This window comes from Saccostrea cucullata, unplaced genomic scaffold (genome assembly GCF_032062105.1).
Source record: "Saccostrea cucullata isolate Sc308-1 unplaced genomic scaffold, CSIRO_AGI_Scuc_v1 ctg11599, whole genome shotgun sequence".
Lineage (NCBI taxonomy): Eukaryota > Metazoa > Mollusca > Bivalvia > Ostreida > Ostreidae > Saccostrea > Saccostrea cuccullata.
In genome coordinates, this window is record NW_026923152.1 from 1,491 (window position 1) to 19,682 (window position 18,192).

Sequence of the window (18,192 nt, forward strand, 5' to 3'; positions counted from 1 at the left end):
TGTAAAACAAGTTTTTGACGCTGCACTGGGAAGGAGACTGAATTTAACCTACAGGTTTCAAGAATGCGAAAGGAGCATCAAACCCTTAGGGTCCATTTTGCACCTGGGATGTTGTAGAATCTTAAGTCCGTATACTAGTATATACGAAAACTTCTGATATGCATAGTTGAAGGAACTGTAAAATTCTACTCTATTTTATGTTGTGCCGTTAGAAACGCTGGGGGGGGGGGGGGGGGGGGGGGGGGGGGCTCAACTTTTATACATGTAAATACATAAAGTTTAGGTGGCATTTTTAATTAAATATATCGTGCAACACGAGTAATTGAATAAAAGCAAAGCCGTTTTACGACGATATTTCATTTCACTTAGAGGTGTATATTTTAATTAATGCACCGCTCTGAGTTACAGATATATGTATTGACTATTTACATGCATATGGATAGTCAACATGTACTTGCATTGATGTTTTTATGCTGTTAATTCTTTATTTTTGCAATTGTTGAATTTCTTTTCTTAATTACTACTACAGTTTTATTTAATCACAATCAAAATCCATTCAGTGCTTTCAACATTTGATACATAACTTTTATAGGTCAATAGAAACTTAGAAACCTCATTTCTAAAATGGTTATTTTATGCGTAAAATGAGTAACACATCTATAGAAATGATATACAATTACAATATAATTATATATGACATACCCCCAGGTAATACCTTTAATTAAATGCTAATCAAACTTTTTTCAGCATCATACAGTGTGAATTTTGTAAAGATTTACGTTCAAAATATGCAAAATGTGGATGCATCGGATTTCTTGTCTTAAAAAATATCTTGAACATTAAATTTATAAAATCTTCCAATTTATTATTCATGTCTGATGTATTTCCGACATAAATAAACAATTTTTGATCATTTACATTCAAAAACATACAAAGGAACTTGATTCGAATAGACCCACCCTCAATTTTTCTTTAACTGACGTCCATTTTTTATTTCTAAATCACGTGACTTAGATGATCGATGTTGAAAAATAAACATCAAAATCATGAACTAGAATGATTATAGTTATATAAAATCACATTTTAAAGTGATTTTATCGTAGGCCGGAAAATGGCCTTATAGAGAATCAACCTTTTATCAAATTTTATCATTAATTTAAAAAAATGAAAGGATATGTGACATTTCAACACGTTTCAAATTTCTAATTTAAAAAAAAATTAGGAAAAAAATATTTTGTTGCATATTTTGATAACGAGATGGTATGAACAGTCCATTGTTATTTCATCAATGTTGTATATTATTTTGTGTTTATATCTTTTACTCATACTTTATAAATACAAAAATGAAGAAAATGATATACACACTGTAATTATCAAATATTTCTGGCTCATCATAGGCTGAGGTAGAAAACAGTATTAAGCATGAAGTAAATTATAGTAATTGTGGACAACGTTAAGGTTGCCATTAAGCTTGTATATAAACATTCGAACATTAGCATTATGGTCGAGGGTCCTATAGTCGTGCGGGTCCAGTAGTCTTGCACCATTTTTTTGTTGTCAAAAGTTGGTCACGTGCTATAATATTACGTCATAAACAACTGATTTTCAAAGAAGAGAGAAGGAAGTGCCAACTCTAAAACAAAAACTTAAATATGCGGAGGAAATATTTATTAATTAATCAATTAAACATAAGCATCAATAAAAGCCGCCATTTTGCTAATAATCTCTTATAAGTTTCTAAATATAGACTCTACCTGCACGCAAGCGCCACCTATGGACACGGCGAGCACATGGCTAATTAGTATAATCATACGTGATGGTCACAGGGTATTTCATTTTTTTCCTTTTGTCAAGAATTCTAAGAGATGACTTAATGAAAATGCTATAGTCCTTATACTGAAATTTGTAATTATTACGTAGGAATACTTGTAAATAAAGAGTGATGAAAAACTTGTGACTTATTTTAGAAAAATAATCGTAAACCTAAATAAATCAAATAAATTCCAAAATTGATTGAATTGATCTTTGTGAAATAACAAAGTCACATAAAATTTGTTTTTATTTGGTTTTCGTTTTTCTTGACCCAATATTTGCTGCTACATTCGAGCGCACGACTACTGGTCCAAAACAAATATGGCCGACGGAAATCTCACTTGTTTTGTGCCCCGATATTAAATTTAATAAAGCACTTAGAAATATTTTAATAACAAGGAAATTAGACAATTGCACGGTAAGTTAAAATATCAGATGAAATAACCGTACTTTTCATTTATTTGTACTTATCACTGATACTCTCTTAAGAGCACGACTACTGGGCACTCGAGGGAACTATAACTTCCTTCCTCTATAACGTGTTGTGATGAGAGTCTGTTGAGATGAGAAAATAGTCAAATTTTTTAATAAATTTGAAACATAATACAGTTGAAGAAATATGCAATTTTTATAATTTTGGGTACATGTGGAAAGCTTTTATATCAATGTTGAGAACAATCTTCTACGTAAACACATGAACGTAAGTAACGTTATAATGTTAATGTATAGCCCCTTCTCTACAACATGTTATGCGATTGGATTCTTATTGTGGTTGAGATATGTGAAGATAAAATGCAGCATAACAAAACTGAGAGTATATGACACATGTCCATTCAATAAGAAACAAAAATATATGTAGACATAAAACAATAAGAAATGTTTATGTAAGCAAAGCTACAAATAATTGTGAGTTTTTCATTATAATGTAAACATCATCAACGGAACCATTTACATTTTTTGTCTGCTTTTGCATATTTATGGATTTCTTCATACGTGTTTGGGTGGTCAAGTTGACTTAGTTCTGCATAAGGCGAAATATTCCTGTCAGAGTAAAAATAATCATCAGAAATCTATCCTGGAGAAGGTCTTTAATAAAGTGAAAAAGTTTAATATATTAGTAAATAAGTTCATACATACATATCTTGCCCACTTTGTTTTGCTGAAAATTATAAGCTTATGAATTACTACCTTCCCGATAAAGTTATACTTTTTTTTTTTACATGTAATTGGATTGACATTTCATTTGTTAACAACAGCTTTACATACTTATGACAGTATTTACCCAAGGATGAATGTAAAGGTTTTTTTTTAATTATAACATTAGCGTTTAAAACGATGATTTCAAATACCGTGGTATTGGTTGGATATAAACATCGAATTGAACACCATTGAATTTCACCGTTTACTTTGTTCACATTACAGAGTTCGTATAACAAAAAAATTTCCCTTACATTTGTATATTTATATTACCTCGTATATCAACAGATGGGAATTCGTTGTAATAGTCTTTGTCATTTGGGTTGTCTACAGCTGTCCCTTTCTCTGTAAAAGGTTAAATATATAACAGAGGATTATTTTTAAAAAGATGTCATATCAAAGCAATATTTATAGGTTTCGGTAAAAACACGGTCTTTCTATTTATGTATTTTTAACGTAACATATGCGATAAAAAATATTACTTTTTACTTTAAAGAGAGCAAAAAATGACATTTTCATTTATTTGAAATGTGAAGTTTAAATAAACTTTTTTTCTGGGGTGTTAAAAACACATAAACGACCAAGAAAAGAATTTACATTTACTTACGCTGCATTTTCCTCCAGATAATAAAGTTTAGGACACGAATAAACAAAATAATTAAAATACAGACAACCACACTTGTAATGGTTATTGTGTAGTCATTTTTACATGTTTCGGAAGACTGTGCCTGCAAAAATTGGACAAAAGAAGACTACAATTTATATGTGGAACATTTGCAACATAATGATGTATTTAAAGTTAATCATAAAATGAAATTGGTTTCAACTTTAGACAAGCTAATTCAGAGAATTCGTGTCCCCCGCTTAGGGAAAAAGTCGGCTCCCCCTGACTGAATTTGTAGAATTATTAAATGTATACATGTATACTGAAGGAAATAAAATACATGTATGTCAATATGCATATAAAGATTTGATTGCTTATTCTTTATTATGTGTATAGAAGATTTTTTTATATGGAATATTTATCATACTGTAATGATGATTTTATAACCTCATAAATTTTTCATTTCACATGCTGAATACTATCATTTAGTAAAAAAAAAAGTATTAAAAAAAAAAAAAAGAAAAAAGAAAGGTTCGACCAAGATTCGATCCCGGGACCTCTCACATTTGAAGCGAGAGACATAACCACTAGACCACGGAGTCGCTGTACATGGAGTGAAGTATATGCAGAACTGAAGTCACATACATGTATATATTCATGTTTTCATGTTCGGTATTCTCAAAATTTTACACAATCCATAGTGTTTGATTTATTTAGTCTTTATTAAACAGTTCTAATAGATGTGATAAGAACATAAAGTCCGCCGAGAACCTGTTTTATACGCAATAACTCTCCTCCTGCGCTAAAAATAGCGACATGTAATACTATAAATATTAATAAAACAAACGGGGCGGGGCACTTTGAGAGGGGCGAGAGACGTCCTAGGGAGTTTTGGTATAAAATTACATTGCATAAGCTCAAAATCTTCTTGAAATATCGCCCGGAAATGATAGTGTTACACACAGACAGAATGTATAAATAAACGACCTTGAACTTTGACCTTTTGACCTCAAAATCAATAGGGGTCTTCTTTAGGCCACAGGGAGTTGTTATGTAAAATTTCATTGCGATAGCTCAAATGGTTCTAGAGATATCGTGTGGAAACGAAAGTGTTTTAACAGACAGAATTTGCTTATTTATGACGTTGACCTTTGACCTTTTGACCTCAAAATCAACAGGGGTCTTCTTTATACCATATGGAGTTGCTATGCTAAATTTCATTGAAAAAGCTCAAAGGGTTCTCGAGATATCGTGTGGAAACGAAAGCGTTACAGACAGACAGAAAGACGGTCGGACGGACGGACGGACAGACGGACGGACGGACAAACCCAAATTAATATCCCCCACTTTTCAAGCGGGGGACAAAAAACCCTTTTAAATAGTCTAAAGGCATATTATTTCATCATCTATTTTCAAAAATTCTTTTTATGTTGCTATATCCTTCATATGATTTATTAATTACATTACCTGCGCGTATGATAGACAGCGTCCAGATTCGTGATGACAAGTCTGGCTGACACACTCTGTACTACAGGTCTCTTTGCAATTGACTCCCCAGTACGATCGTCCACAAACTACAAAATATTAAAAGGTTAAAGAACTTTCAGGTCACCCGGTGAGTCAATCTCACTGTCCCGCTAAATCAAACTGAAAGAAAACATAACTAGGTGTTTCCTGACAGCACAGGACACAAAAATAATATACAAGCATAAGAAGATGAAATGAAAAAGAAACGACAGACAGACAAACAAAACAAAATATTACATATGATTATTTTATACCATTTGTACAAAGAAGCCCGTGGTATCCTACAGAACACCCTCCTGGACATGTACCGTTGATTTGGTCACACGTGGTATTGTTCATACAGTGTCCACAGCTTTCATTGCAGTTATAACCATACTTTGCATCCTCACACGCTAATCAATGAATAAAACAATTTTTCTTTCTTTCTACCAAAAACTTTTTCTAGTGCAAACACAATATTAAAAAATAGTTTAAACTTAATTCGAATCGTATAAAGTATTTTTATTGTAGATAACTAGAGTGTACTACCTTTTGCAAATGCAATGATTTTGACAAAAATTTGAATATCTACTTGTAGTTTGAGAGATTATAAACAAATAATTAAAGAGAAATAAAATTCAGAATATGTAAACGAAATAAGATAAGTTACTGTGGTCTTTGTTTTGTGTGCATGCTATTGTTATAGATTAACATATCAATAACCAAGTTACACACAAATTCTCCCAATCCTCATCCCAACAAAAACAATCATACCAATGTTGCAGAGGGATCCCTGGTATCCTTTAGAACATCCTTGTAAGCAAGAACCGTTGATATGATGACACTGTTCATTGTTTAGACAATGACCACATACTTGATTACAATTAACACCATACATTCCACTGTCACATGCTGAATATAAATAAAAAAAGGTTTTGAAAGAAATCTTAAATAGGAACTCATGCAACAGAATCGGTTTTAAACTTTACTCGGTACATGCCAAATCAATCGCTCAATTCCAGCGTGAAAGAGTATTGCAAAAACCTTTTAAAAAGGAAAAATAAAAGAATACACATTATTTTTTACCTTATATACTTTACATTATCTCAATTACAATGCCAATTATAAGAAATATACCCCTTTGACTAATAAAAATATCATTTCATGAAAAAGTTTGCATACCAATATGGCTCTTTCAAAAACTGATGTTCATAAACATTTTTTTTTTAATTCTCAATTACACCTTATAATTGACATTAGAATTGAAAACACGATACCTTTGTCACAAAGCAATCCCTTGAAGCCTACAGAACACCCTCCATAACATAAACCGTTGACGTGGTTGCACTGAATATCGTTAATGCAATGTCCACAGCTGTGATTACAGTTGTTTCCATACATACCTCCATCACACGCTATTTTTTATTAAGAAATTTCCCTTACAATTAGTGTTTTGATTTGAAAATAACAATTCTACATTTAGAAGTAAATATGTGAATATGCCAAATATATATTTACTGTGTTTGAGGAAGAAGCAGTGATGGTAATACTATACCAGAATTGCAGAGAGATCCTTTGTACCCATTAAAACATCCCTGTAAACAAGTACCGTTGATATGATGACATTGTTCATAATTAAGACAGTGACCGCAGACTTGACTGCAGTTTAGACCATACATCCCACCATCACATTCTAGATATTTTAAAGGTTTTATTTAACTAGTATCATATAACATACAGAGATAACGTACAGTATTCAAGATCAAAAGTCCATAAAACAATATAAAACAGGAGAAGAGCAAACACGGACATCAACAACATCAGAGGTAGGATCAAGTGCCATATCATTTTCTCTGTTTTATTTAATATGTTAATGTTTCTATTCTTTTATCAAATAGTTTTCTTCTATAACTTTTGCAAAACTTAATAAATATGTAATGTATATCATTATGGTATATACAAGTGACGAAATATTGATATCCCTTGTAAAAATTAATTAAAAAGAGATTAATTACATGTAGAAATTACCTGTCTTGCAGAGGGGTTCCTTGTATCCAGGAGAACATCCCTGTAAACAAGAACCGTTGATATGATGACACTGTTCATTGTTTAAGCAGTGACCACAGGTCTGGGGGCAGTTTACACGGTACGTTCCTCCTTCACATTCTGTAGATAAATTTTGAAAATGGATTCATAGTTCATCATTTCTTTTTTCTCAGTTCTTTCCTTTTTTCTGTATATAGCAAAATTTAAAAAAAGGCATAAATGTTCAAGATGAGGAAATGATTCTCTCTGGTGGGTCTGCATTCATGGGAATAATATTCATAAACGATAATACCTTGCTGTGGTGGATAAATCATTTAATGGAAGATCCATGATTGTCAAGTATAACAGCCAGAAAGTTAATATTTAAAAATTATATCAATCACTACACGTAAAAAAGTCTTCAAAAGTGAAAACTAAGTAAAATAAAAATAGCTCTACTTTTTCAAAGCCTTGTGATTACTATAATATTGTTTCTAATCTCATCACCAATTCAAACATTCTTAATATTGAATCCCTAAAAATTCTTGTTTGTTTTGGAATAGTTACTTTTTGGAAGTACACATCAACTTTTTTTAGAATGTTGCCTAAATTATTTCTTAATTATTGGTTTCTATTCTCAATGAATGAGTCTTGTGCCTCCATATGTTTTCACATTTGTATTTACAAGTACCTTTGTCACAAAGGAATCCTTTGAAACCTGCAGAACACCCTCCTAAACACGTACCGTTGACGTGATTACACTGTGTATTGTTTATACCTGCAACCATTTTGATTGATTAGATTTTCCTGGTGTTTTGACTAATACACTGCGTGAAAATTTGGCTTTACAAAATAAGTAAAGATAATGTAAATTTATTATTTACAATGCCTTTAATTGGCTTTTCTGAAAAAAGTCAAAGTTGGAAAAGGTAACCTTTACATTAACTTTACATGCACTTAAATATGATGTAATGTCCCACATTGTCTTGACTTTACAAAAAAGTAAAGTTAATATTTACAACCATTAAACACAGTATTTAGGATATATTAAATCTGATAATTACAGACCTTAAATTTAATTAAATACCATCTTTAATAACCACAATCTGATAATTACAAACCTTAAATTTAATTGAATACCATCTTTAATAACCACAAAAGTTAATAATTTCCGTTTTCAATTCCAGTGAATGAAGCCTTATTCAAATTATGAATAAGATTTTTCTTCCAAATTGATAAGTTGCGGAAATGTAAACATCATAATTAATATACATATTAAGAAAAAGCTGACTTTAACTTTGTTTATTACAATACAAAACATTATTTTTTATAAACATAAGATCAAAAGCATCGAGATTCTTGGCAGTATATGTTGCACACATCCTATCTGGAAATCACATACACATCAAAGACAGAGTTCATTTCACAAATATGTTTTTTGTATGTGACATGTTTTATAATAAAACCAACTGCATGTACATTCTTGAATTTAAAGTTGTGAATCAACATAAAACTATGTCCTCTTTCTTGTGGATATTGGTTTTAGTGGAAATCAACAACTGTCAAAATGTTTTTGTCACACCTCCCTTTTCAAAGTTCAAAACTTTTCTCCCCATGCAGGCTTTTTCCTAATGCTTTTCCTAAAAGAAAAAAAAAGTATTTTTTTCAGTGCCATGCATAAGTATAAGTATAAATATTTTCAACAGTGTCTGTGTTATCAGAATTCACAATACCATAATTAATAAAAATAAAAGCAAGGCACAACCTTACTAATAAATAAACAGTTCATACATGACCTTTAACCTCAAAAAGCAAAAAATGTAAAAATTTTAATTTAATAAGATGAGTGGAACTCTTGTTATTGACATATTATATGAAGAATCAATGGGTTAGGTCATGTATCCCTTATCACAAAAAGCCTATAAATTACAATTTGAGAAATATGTATTTTTTAAGGGTACTACACAAAAACAAATCCCTGAAATATTGAGAAATCATAGGTTTCCTGACTACTCAGTTGTCAGTTTACAAAGAGAACAATATAGTGCTACATACCGTATAAGTAGAATTTTAAGCGAGGATTTAATTTTGGCATTATTAGCGAGGGTGTTGAGGTCGCTAAAATTAAATATCGCTAAAAATTAATTGCGTTTTATTTGTATTAGTTTCTTAAATGTGCATTTTAAAGTCGCTAAAATAGCATATCACTAAAAATAAATTACCAGTTTTAAAGGACAAATCGTAAAATTTGCATCTTGCTAAAATTTCCACTTATACGGTATTTACTTTAGCTGTACATTTATACAGAATAATACTGAAGTTATGGTTTAGGATATATGTACCTTTTTCCCCAATCGCATGTTTCAGCTCATGAACTTTTTCCTGATATGGAACAGTAAAAGGACTTTAAGTGAGAGTCTCAAATTGAAGATGACAATCATGCTGAAATAGAATTCATACCGTGATTAACATTTTGTACATATGGACAAATATAGTCAATATTTAAAAAAAAAAATTATGAGTTTGAAGCAAACTGCTGCACTTGGTCACCAGAGAATGAATTGATTTTGAAAATTAATACACAGTGCAATCACAAATAATAGCTATGAATTGACAAACACACTTATGTTATTTTTTATCAAGAAAAATCTAAATTTAGTTCTAAACAATACTTGCCATTTATAATATGAAAGTTGAAAACCCGCCTCTTCTTCATGACAGATCTTTTAATTTTCTCATGGTAGGCTGAGTAGCTTGAGACTATACAAAGGAAATTGAACATTTTTTTTTTACAAATATATGACGATATTGACTCCCGAGCAAGTCAAGCACTAAATAATGTAAATGTTTGTTCAAGTAACAGATTTCATGAAATTTATTTTTAAAATGTGCTTGTACCAAAGAACACTGGGATCCTCAATCTGGGTAATCATGTTTTGTTGTCTTCCTCGCCCCGTCTTGATGTTTTCCCTTCAACAATCTGCATACTGCATTCACAATACCTGTGATTTAAGAAAATGGACACAGTTTAAAATACAAAATGATATAAATAAAAATAAATAAACTCTCAAAGTTGAGAGTTTATGTATATAGGTGTAGTACTTTTCTTAAACATTATTTTTCTTGCCTGATCAGAATCTTTATTAAAGCAACTTTTAGAGTGTAGTTAACATGGTTAATGTAGTTACAATTTTTAAAAATTATTTTACATTTATCAATCCGGAAGACAAGCCCCTATGATTCATATTTACACCTTTACAGAATAAAGTGACGCACATAAACATTTAATCCCCAAATTATCAAAAGTACTTATCTAATATCCTAGCAGAAAATAACATACAAAGCGTCGTTTTCTGTGACTTTGATTAGTTTCATTCTTTCACAACATGCACAATGTACTGATCTGAAAGTGAAAGTAAAAACGACTGGAAATCGTAAACAAACCTTTAGAGCATGCCAACCCGGGAGTTCGAGCAGTTGTCAAGGCAAGAATCTTCTTAAATCTAGATGAAGTGTCAAAAAAATACCACTGGTTTCAAACTTCGTCAAAATAACGATGCAGACCCGCTCAACTTGATTTGAAATGATTGGCTATTCAACCGAATACACAGTGCCATATTTGGGTTACTGTTCAGAGGAATTCTGGATGTTTCGGGACCGCGACGTTTCGGGACCCCGACGTTTCGGGACCTGACAACACGTTTCGGGACTTGGGTTAACACGTTTCGGGACTTGGGCTAACACGTTTCGGGACTTCTATATATTTTGTTAAGGAAATGAAATAAAACTTGTTCACTTTTGTATATGTATAATTTCTCAGTTTTATACACAATTTATCATTTAATTAAGAAGCACAGATTGGAATATTAGTTTGCATGCGGCATGGAGCACGCCTGCCGAGAAAATCAATCGCCCGCAATGTTGTCTCTACATTTCTTATTACAGCATTTGATATACATGATATATTACCTTTATAAAGTATTTGGTTCGCCAAATTTAATTAAAAAAATATATTTTAGAATTAGGCTATGTATTGATTTATTTATAGTGTTTGATACGAGAGTTTGCAGAATTAAAACTGGGAGACAGTCGTAACTGCTGTGCGAAGACCACGGACGTGTTTTTACTTCCAAGACTTTCTTTCTCTCCATTTTAATAACAATTTTAAGTGTTTGATTTCATATTTGTTTACAGAATTAACAAAGGCTCAAGCTAGCACATGTATAGAATAGAAATGCGTCTTGATCGTATAGTGGGTTATTTAGACTCTGTTATTAACTATAGAAATATATTATAACGTACAGTACACATGTGCAGTAAAAACTTTACGTTTTACGGGTAGTTGTTATGTTTACTGTGTATACACAGACTACAAATCTCAATGAAACTTAATTATCGATCTTCGTATATACCCGACCAGTGCGTAATATTATGTGATGTTACATAATTAGGTACATGACACACTGTTTAAATGATACTGTAAATAAATACTAAATATTATTTAATTTGCAAAATATTAAATTTTTCATTTTACATGTACGTTGTAAAAGTGTTTAAAAGACATTCCAGATTTTAAAAAAAAATGACTACGTTAACAGGTCAACTTAAATTTTATTTTTTATTAAATTTCCACCTAGCCACATTAAATAGATAAAGCTATGATGAAATTTAGAATATTTTTAAAGACATTATTTCAAACGATATCAAATGAAATCATGTTGTTTATACCATTTAATATTCTTTTTTTTAAAGTATGGTATTTTTTAAAAATCTACATGTAGGGAAAATATTCTCGCAACATTTGTAAAATATGTTTATTTACAATGTTTTGGAAACTTTAAAAATGTTTTCGTAACATTTCCAGGGAGGAATCTTACAATAGATACTATTCTAAAACTTTTTGAAAAAAAAAAATTTGAAACTGTTTGGGAAAAAAATAGAGAAAATCAATCAAAACATTTTGAAAACCTTTATATTTTATTGAACTTTTGATGATGGGAAAATTGTTACTATTATATAAATATAAATATTATATATATATATATAAATATTGTTTGATTTGTAATTATTTCATTTACCAATAAACAAACGATATTTTTTTGCATATTTTTAGATTTTTATTTTCTTAAAATAATTTCAATAGAAACCACACAATCTTTTCAGTCCCCATTACCGGCGGCGTCTTTATACATGTACGTAACACTTCCCTATGGGATATGTGTACCTGGTCCTAGTTGTTGTTTTAACAATTCACTGACATATTTTTAAAGATATATTCGACGGTAGCTGGAGATCACTTGAATATTTTAAAATATATATCATCAACCTGAGAAGATTAAATTTTGGACCCCCCCCCCCCCCACTACACACACAAGAAAAAATAACTAATTAAAAACAAGAGGCCCATGGGCCACATCGCTCACCTGAGTAACTTGGGTGATGCAGATCTTTACCAGATTCCCCCTCTTGTTATACCTATCATGCCCAACAACCCCCTTCCCTTTTTATTTTAAAACTTTAGAATCTACACTACCCAAGGATGCTTCCACATAAGTTTCAGCTTTTCTGGCCCAGTGGTTCTTGAGAAGAAGATTTTTAAAGATTTGTTCTATATATTTCTATGTAAAACTTGGATTCCCTATTGTGGCCCCGCCCTACCCCCAGGGGTCATGATTTTAACAATTTAATATTTATACTACCCAAGGATGCTTCCACATAAGTTTCAGCCTTTCTGGCCCAGTGGTTCTTGAGAAGAAGATTTTTTAAAGATTTGTTCTATATATTTCTATGTAAAACTTGGATTCCCTATTGTGGCCCCGCCCTACCCCCGGGGGTCATGATTTTGATAATTTAATATTTGCACTACCCAAGGATGCTTCCACATAAGTTTCAGCTTTCCTGGTCCAGTGGTTCTTGAGAAGAAGATTTTTAAAGATTTGTTCTTAATATTTCTATGTAAAACTTGGATTCCCTATTGTGGCCCAACCCTACCCCAGGGGGTCACTGATTTTAACAATTTAATATCTACACTACCCAAGGATGCTTCCACATAAGTTTCAGCCTTTCTGGTCCAGTGGTTCTTGAGAAGAAGATTTTTAAAGATTTGTTCTGTATATTTCTATGTAAAACTTGGATTCCCTATTGTGGCCCCGCCCTATCCCCTGGGGTCATGATTTTAACAATTTAATATCTACACTACCCAAGGATGCTTCCACATAAGTTTCAGCTTTCCTGACCCAGTGTTTCTTGAGAAGAAGATTTTTTAGTAACCCGACCCTATTTTTGTCTTTTCTTGATTATCTTCCCTTGTAAGGGGACTTGGCCCTTCATTTTGGGAATTTAAACTCCCCTTCACCCAAGGATGCTTTGTATTAAGTTTGGTTAAAATTGGCCCATTGGTTCTTGAGAAGAAGTCGAAAATGTGAAAAGTTTACAGACGGACGGACGGACAGACGGACGGACAGACGGACAGACGGACGGACGACGGACAAAATGTGATCAGAAAAGCTCACTTGAGCCTTCGGCTCAGGTGAGCTAAAAATTGATAAGAAATAAAAAGAAATCAATACAAATATTGTAAAGATTTATTCTTATTCGTCTATTATGAAAAAAAAAACCCATCAAAGTTTATCTTTACGAAAATTTTTATTTTATATATACATAAAAATTATATATTACGTACTCTGTGTACTTAGAATAATATGCTATATCACCATAATAAAATAATTTGTTGAGATCCCGAAAAAATTTCTTCTTATTAAAGAGCAAAGGTATCTATGGCGATTAAATTATAAAAAAAAATTATTTTATAAAGTTTAATGTCTGTCCATATATTTATCTAATGATACATTAATAAAATAAATAAATAATTTTAGCTAAATATGTTATTTATTTCAGTATTTATTGAAATCCCGAAAAATTTAACCCAAGTCCCGAAACGTCTTGCCGCAAGTCCCGAACCGTTTTATCGCTAGTCTCGAATCGTCGTGTACCTAGGTCCCGAAACGTCGGGGTCCCGAAACATCTTGCACCCGTTCAGAGTAGATCGTTCGTTTTACATTCGAGAAGAGTTTACATATTACTTGAATGAAGAGGATAACATAATACTGAGCTGAAAATTGTGTGTAAAGTATGTTTTCAGTGTAGTTTACAATATAAGCTGTAAATGTGCAGGAGATTTTATTGATGTTGAAGCTTGTAAACAAAACCAATAAACGTAGGACTTAGTCACGGCAATGTATGGGAACCAGAGCTGGGAACCAGTCTAGAAGGCAAAGAAAATTCCGCCAAGTAAACAACAAAGAAAGGGATTTGGGATGTTGTCAGTTGTATACATTATGTGTGCTGGTGACTGCAAGGTAATACATGTGTCTTATTTGTTGCAAATAATTCGTTTCATTTTATAATGGAAATTTATCCGTCCCAACCAGTGGCGTAGCATCGTTTTTGAAAGCAGGGGGGGGGGGGGCAGGGAAAAATAAGTTAGGTTTGGAAAAAAAGGGGGGGGGGCAGAAATATAACTAATCTGACTTCAAAATTCCTTCCTCTGTTCCCCCAAGTACATGTAACACTCTTCGCTCTCATTTTTTTTTTTAATTTTCATTGTATATTTTTTGTAGAAGCAAGGAATGTGGAGCTAATGCATGCTGCTAAGGATGGAAAGGTCTTGTGTTTATTGTTTTTTCCTGGTTCCTGAGACACCAGTCACAGTTGTACTTATTTCCATTTTAGGTAATGTCTTTGGAGTTTTTTTTTAAGTAGAGGGAACAATGCATTTTTCATTCAATATAAAGCTTCGCTCTCATTTTTAAAAAAAAATTTCATTGTATATTTTTGTAGAAGCAAGGAATGTGGAGCTTATGCATGCTGCTAAGGATGGAAAGGTCTTGTGTTTATTGGTTGTGCCTGAGACACCAGTCACAGTTGTACCTTATTTCCATTTTAGGTAATGTCTTTTGAGATTTTTTAAGTAGAGGACAATGCAATTTTCATTCAATATAAATGTAAAATTCTAGAGATAACTTTTTTCAACATTGTTGGATACTCACTACATGGTTTTATCTAAAGAAAAGTATTTAAAACATTTCCTCACATTTTTTAAAGAGGCCAGGTATGGTGAAGAGATAATTCATTTTTTATTCAAAATCTTATTTTCCATGCATTTGTACAGGGAGTCTATATACACTTGAGAGGTGAGCGTCAGATTTGATTTCGAAGATGGATGACTTTCAGATGTTGTGATGAAGATTGTTGAAAGAGATTATCAACATAGAACCAATCCATATGAATGTGCAAGTCAGGTGAGGATTGGACTTCAACATTTAATCAAGAGATGTTTATATACTGCTAAGCTTAGTGAAAGCACACCATAAACATTTTAAGTATCTCATTAAGTTTCATGGAAATTACAGATGTATCAATATCATATGTTTGACATTGAGTCGCTTTGTCTAAATTTCCATTATGTTAAGTTATACATGTTTTAAGTTACTTAAGTATGTCTTCAAAAGCTTGTGCTTTAATTTCAATAGAAGGAATGAAAACCTATTTAAAAATTGTATTGTTTTTCTTTATAATTTTGAAAATTATTATTATTAGGACTTGTACAACACCTGAGTACCCAGATGACTGTTGAACTAATTGATGAACAAGAAAAGATGTCAGAGAGGGGAATCCAATACAGATGTCATGATCAAGAAAATTAACTGTTATCAATGATATGATCAAGAATTTGTAAACTTGTAGCTTATCTGTAATATAACTCTTCAATACTTAATTGTTCACACATTATCATCTTATCTGTACATTAACCCTCCCCTCTTATATAACCCCCTGCTGTTCGTAATGACCTGTGTATTGATTCCTGATCTTAAGGATGTTATAATGTGCTCCTGATCATCAGGAGCGGATCTTGAGTAAATATATAGTGCGACAGAATTTTAGAATAAGATAGGAAATATAGAAGAACTGTTAGAGATAGATAAAGTTACTTACTTACTTGGAATATTACCTAATATTTCTTGGATTTATATGTACATGTGATTATTTAACTTGGATTTTATTTTTAGTGAATTATTTTTCCTGAATGTTTTTATTTGTGATGTGCTATGTAAATAAACTGTAGACTAGAATTTCGGCATCTTTTTTCAAGATATGAGGAACAAGGATAAATTGATCTATTCATGCAAATTGACATTATGAAATGTGTTATAAGACCGCCCGATCCGGCGCTACAAACTAACTAGGAAATATCTTGGAGATTTCTAGATGAACATGCAAGCATTCATGGTTTTAATTGTTATTCATACAGAGTTTTTGCATAAATTCAATTTTCAGTTCAGTAATTTAAACTGGATGTGTGATTTTCAGTATAGTTTATATGTAAAATGAATATGTTACTTATTTTGATTGTCAGTTTCTCAACAGGACATAATTGTAATTTAATTATTTGCAGAACAAAACACACAGAATTTTTTTTCTCTTTGTGCATCATACACTTGTCTTATCTGTAATATAACTCTTCAATACTTAATTGTTCACACATTATCATCTTATCTGTACATTAACCCTCCCCTCTTATATAACCCCCTGCTGTTCGTAATGACCTGTGTATTGATTCCTGATCTTAAGGATGTTATAATGTGCTCCTGATCATCAGGAGCGGATCTTGAGTATATATATAGTGCGACAGAATTTTAGAATAAGATAGGAAATATAGAAGAACTGTTAGAGATAGATAAAGTTACTTACTTACTTGGAATGTTACCTAATATTTCTTGGATTTATATGTACATGTGATTATTTAACTTGGATTTTATTTTTAGTGAATTATTTTTCCTGAATGTTTTTATTTGTGATGTGCTATGTAAATAAACTGTAGACTAGAATTTCGGCATCTTTTTTCAAGATATGAGGAACAAGGATAAATTGATCTATTCATGCAAATTGACATTATGAAATGTGTTATAAGACCGCCCGATCCGGCGCTACAAACTAACTAGGAAATATCTTGGAGATTTCTAGATGAACATGCAAGCATTCATGGTTTTAATTGTTATTCATACAGAGTTTTTGCATAAATTCAATTTTCAGTTCAGTAATTTAAACTGGATGTGTGATTTTCAGTATAGTTATGTAAAATGAATATGTTACTTATTTTGATTGTCAGTTTCTCAACAGGACATAATTGTAATTTAATACACAGAATCTTTTTTCTCTTTGTGCATCATACACTTGTAAACGTTTTACACCATCTTGGTTACATATTTTTAGGTCACCTGAGTAAACTCAGGTGACCTATTGCTATCTGTTTTCGTCCGTCGTCGTGCGTCGTGCGTCGTCCGTCGTCCGTTAACATTTGAACATTTTCAGCTTCTTCTCTGCAACCACTGAACCAATTTCAACCAAATTTGGCACAAAGCATCTATGGGTGAAGGGGAACAAAAATTGTGAATTTCATGGTCCCTGCCCCCCTGGGGCCTGGGGGGTGGGGCAAAAACTACTAAAATAAATGCAATCTTTAAAAATCTTCTTCTTTACTCCTGGACATCAAGCAGTTAAATTGTTTGCATGATTGTAATCAGCATTGAGTCCTATACCAAAATTGTGAAATTTATGGCCCCAGGGTGGGGGGTTCTAGTGCTAGGGTGGGGCTAAATAAGTATATAGTGAAAATGCATTATTTCTTTGAAAATCTTCTTCTCTGCTCCTGGGTATTAAATAAACTTACTAAGTGCATAGTTATGATGAGCAAGAGTGCCTCTACCAAAATTGTGAATTTTATGGCCCCAGGGTCAGGGGTTCTAGTGTTAGGGCGGGGCTCTATAGATTATATAGTGAAAATTCATGAATTCTTTGAAAATCTTCTTCTCTGCTCCTGAGTATTAAATAAACTAACTAAGTGCATAGTTATGATGAGCAAGAGTGCCTCTACCAAAATTGTGAAATTTATGGCCCCAAGGTCAGGGGTTCTAGTGCTAGGGTGGGGCTAAATAAGTATATAGTGAAAATGCATTATTTCTTTGAAAATCTTCTTCTCTGCTCCTGGG

General features: G+C 32.0%; 1 protein-coding gene and 3 long non-coding RNA genes across 4 annotated transcripts; all 4 read right to left on the reverse strand.

Moving 5' to 3' along the window:
- Window positions 1–2,771: 2,771 nt before the first annotated feature.
- LOC134263308 (uncharacterized) lies at window positions 2,772–3,676 on the reverse strand. The gene is made up of 4 exons (XR_009991228.1): window positions 3,617–3,676; window positions 3,283–3,354; window positions 2,950–2,971; window positions 2,772–2,853 (listed from the first exon to the last, which is right to left on the reverse strand). It is a non-coding gene; the product is annotated as an uncharacterized LOC134263308 (long non-coding RNA).
- A 1,395-nt stretch (window positions 3,677–5,071) lies between these two features.
- LOC134263311 (multiple epidermal growth factor-like domains protein 10) lies at window positions 5,072–7,932 on the reverse strand. The gene is made up of 7 exons (XM_062745647.1): window positions 7,836–7,932; window positions 7,148–7,285; window positions 6,675–6,812; window positions 6,397–6,534; window positions 5,894–6,031; window positions 5,395–5,532; window positions 5,072–5,187 (listed from the first exon to the last, which is right to left on the reverse strand). The coding sequence occupies exons 1-7, from the start codon at window positions 7,930–7,932 to the stop codon at window positions 5,072–5,074; spliced, it is 903 nt and encodes a 300-aa protein (XP_062601631.1).
- Window positions 7,933–8,016: 84 nt separating this feature from the next.
- On the reverse strand, window positions 8,017–9,587 carry LOC134263310 (uncharacterized). The gene is made up of 2 exons (XR_009991230.1): window positions 9,487–9,587; window positions 8,017–8,784 (listed from the first exon to the last, which is right to left on the reverse strand). It is a non-coding gene; the product is annotated as an uncharacterized LOC134263310 (long non-coding RNA).
- Window positions 9,588–9,825: 238 nt separating this feature from the next.
- On the reverse strand, window positions 9,826–14,314 carry LOC134263309 (uncharacterized). The gene is made up of 4 exons (XR_009991229.1): window positions 14,176–14,314; window positions 10,589–10,771; window positions 10,043–10,146; window positions 9,826–9,904 (listed from the first exon to the last, which is right to left on the reverse strand). It is a non-coding gene; the product is annotated as an uncharacterized LOC134263309 (long non-coding RNA).
- Window positions 14,315–18,192: the final 3,878 nt, after the last annotated feature.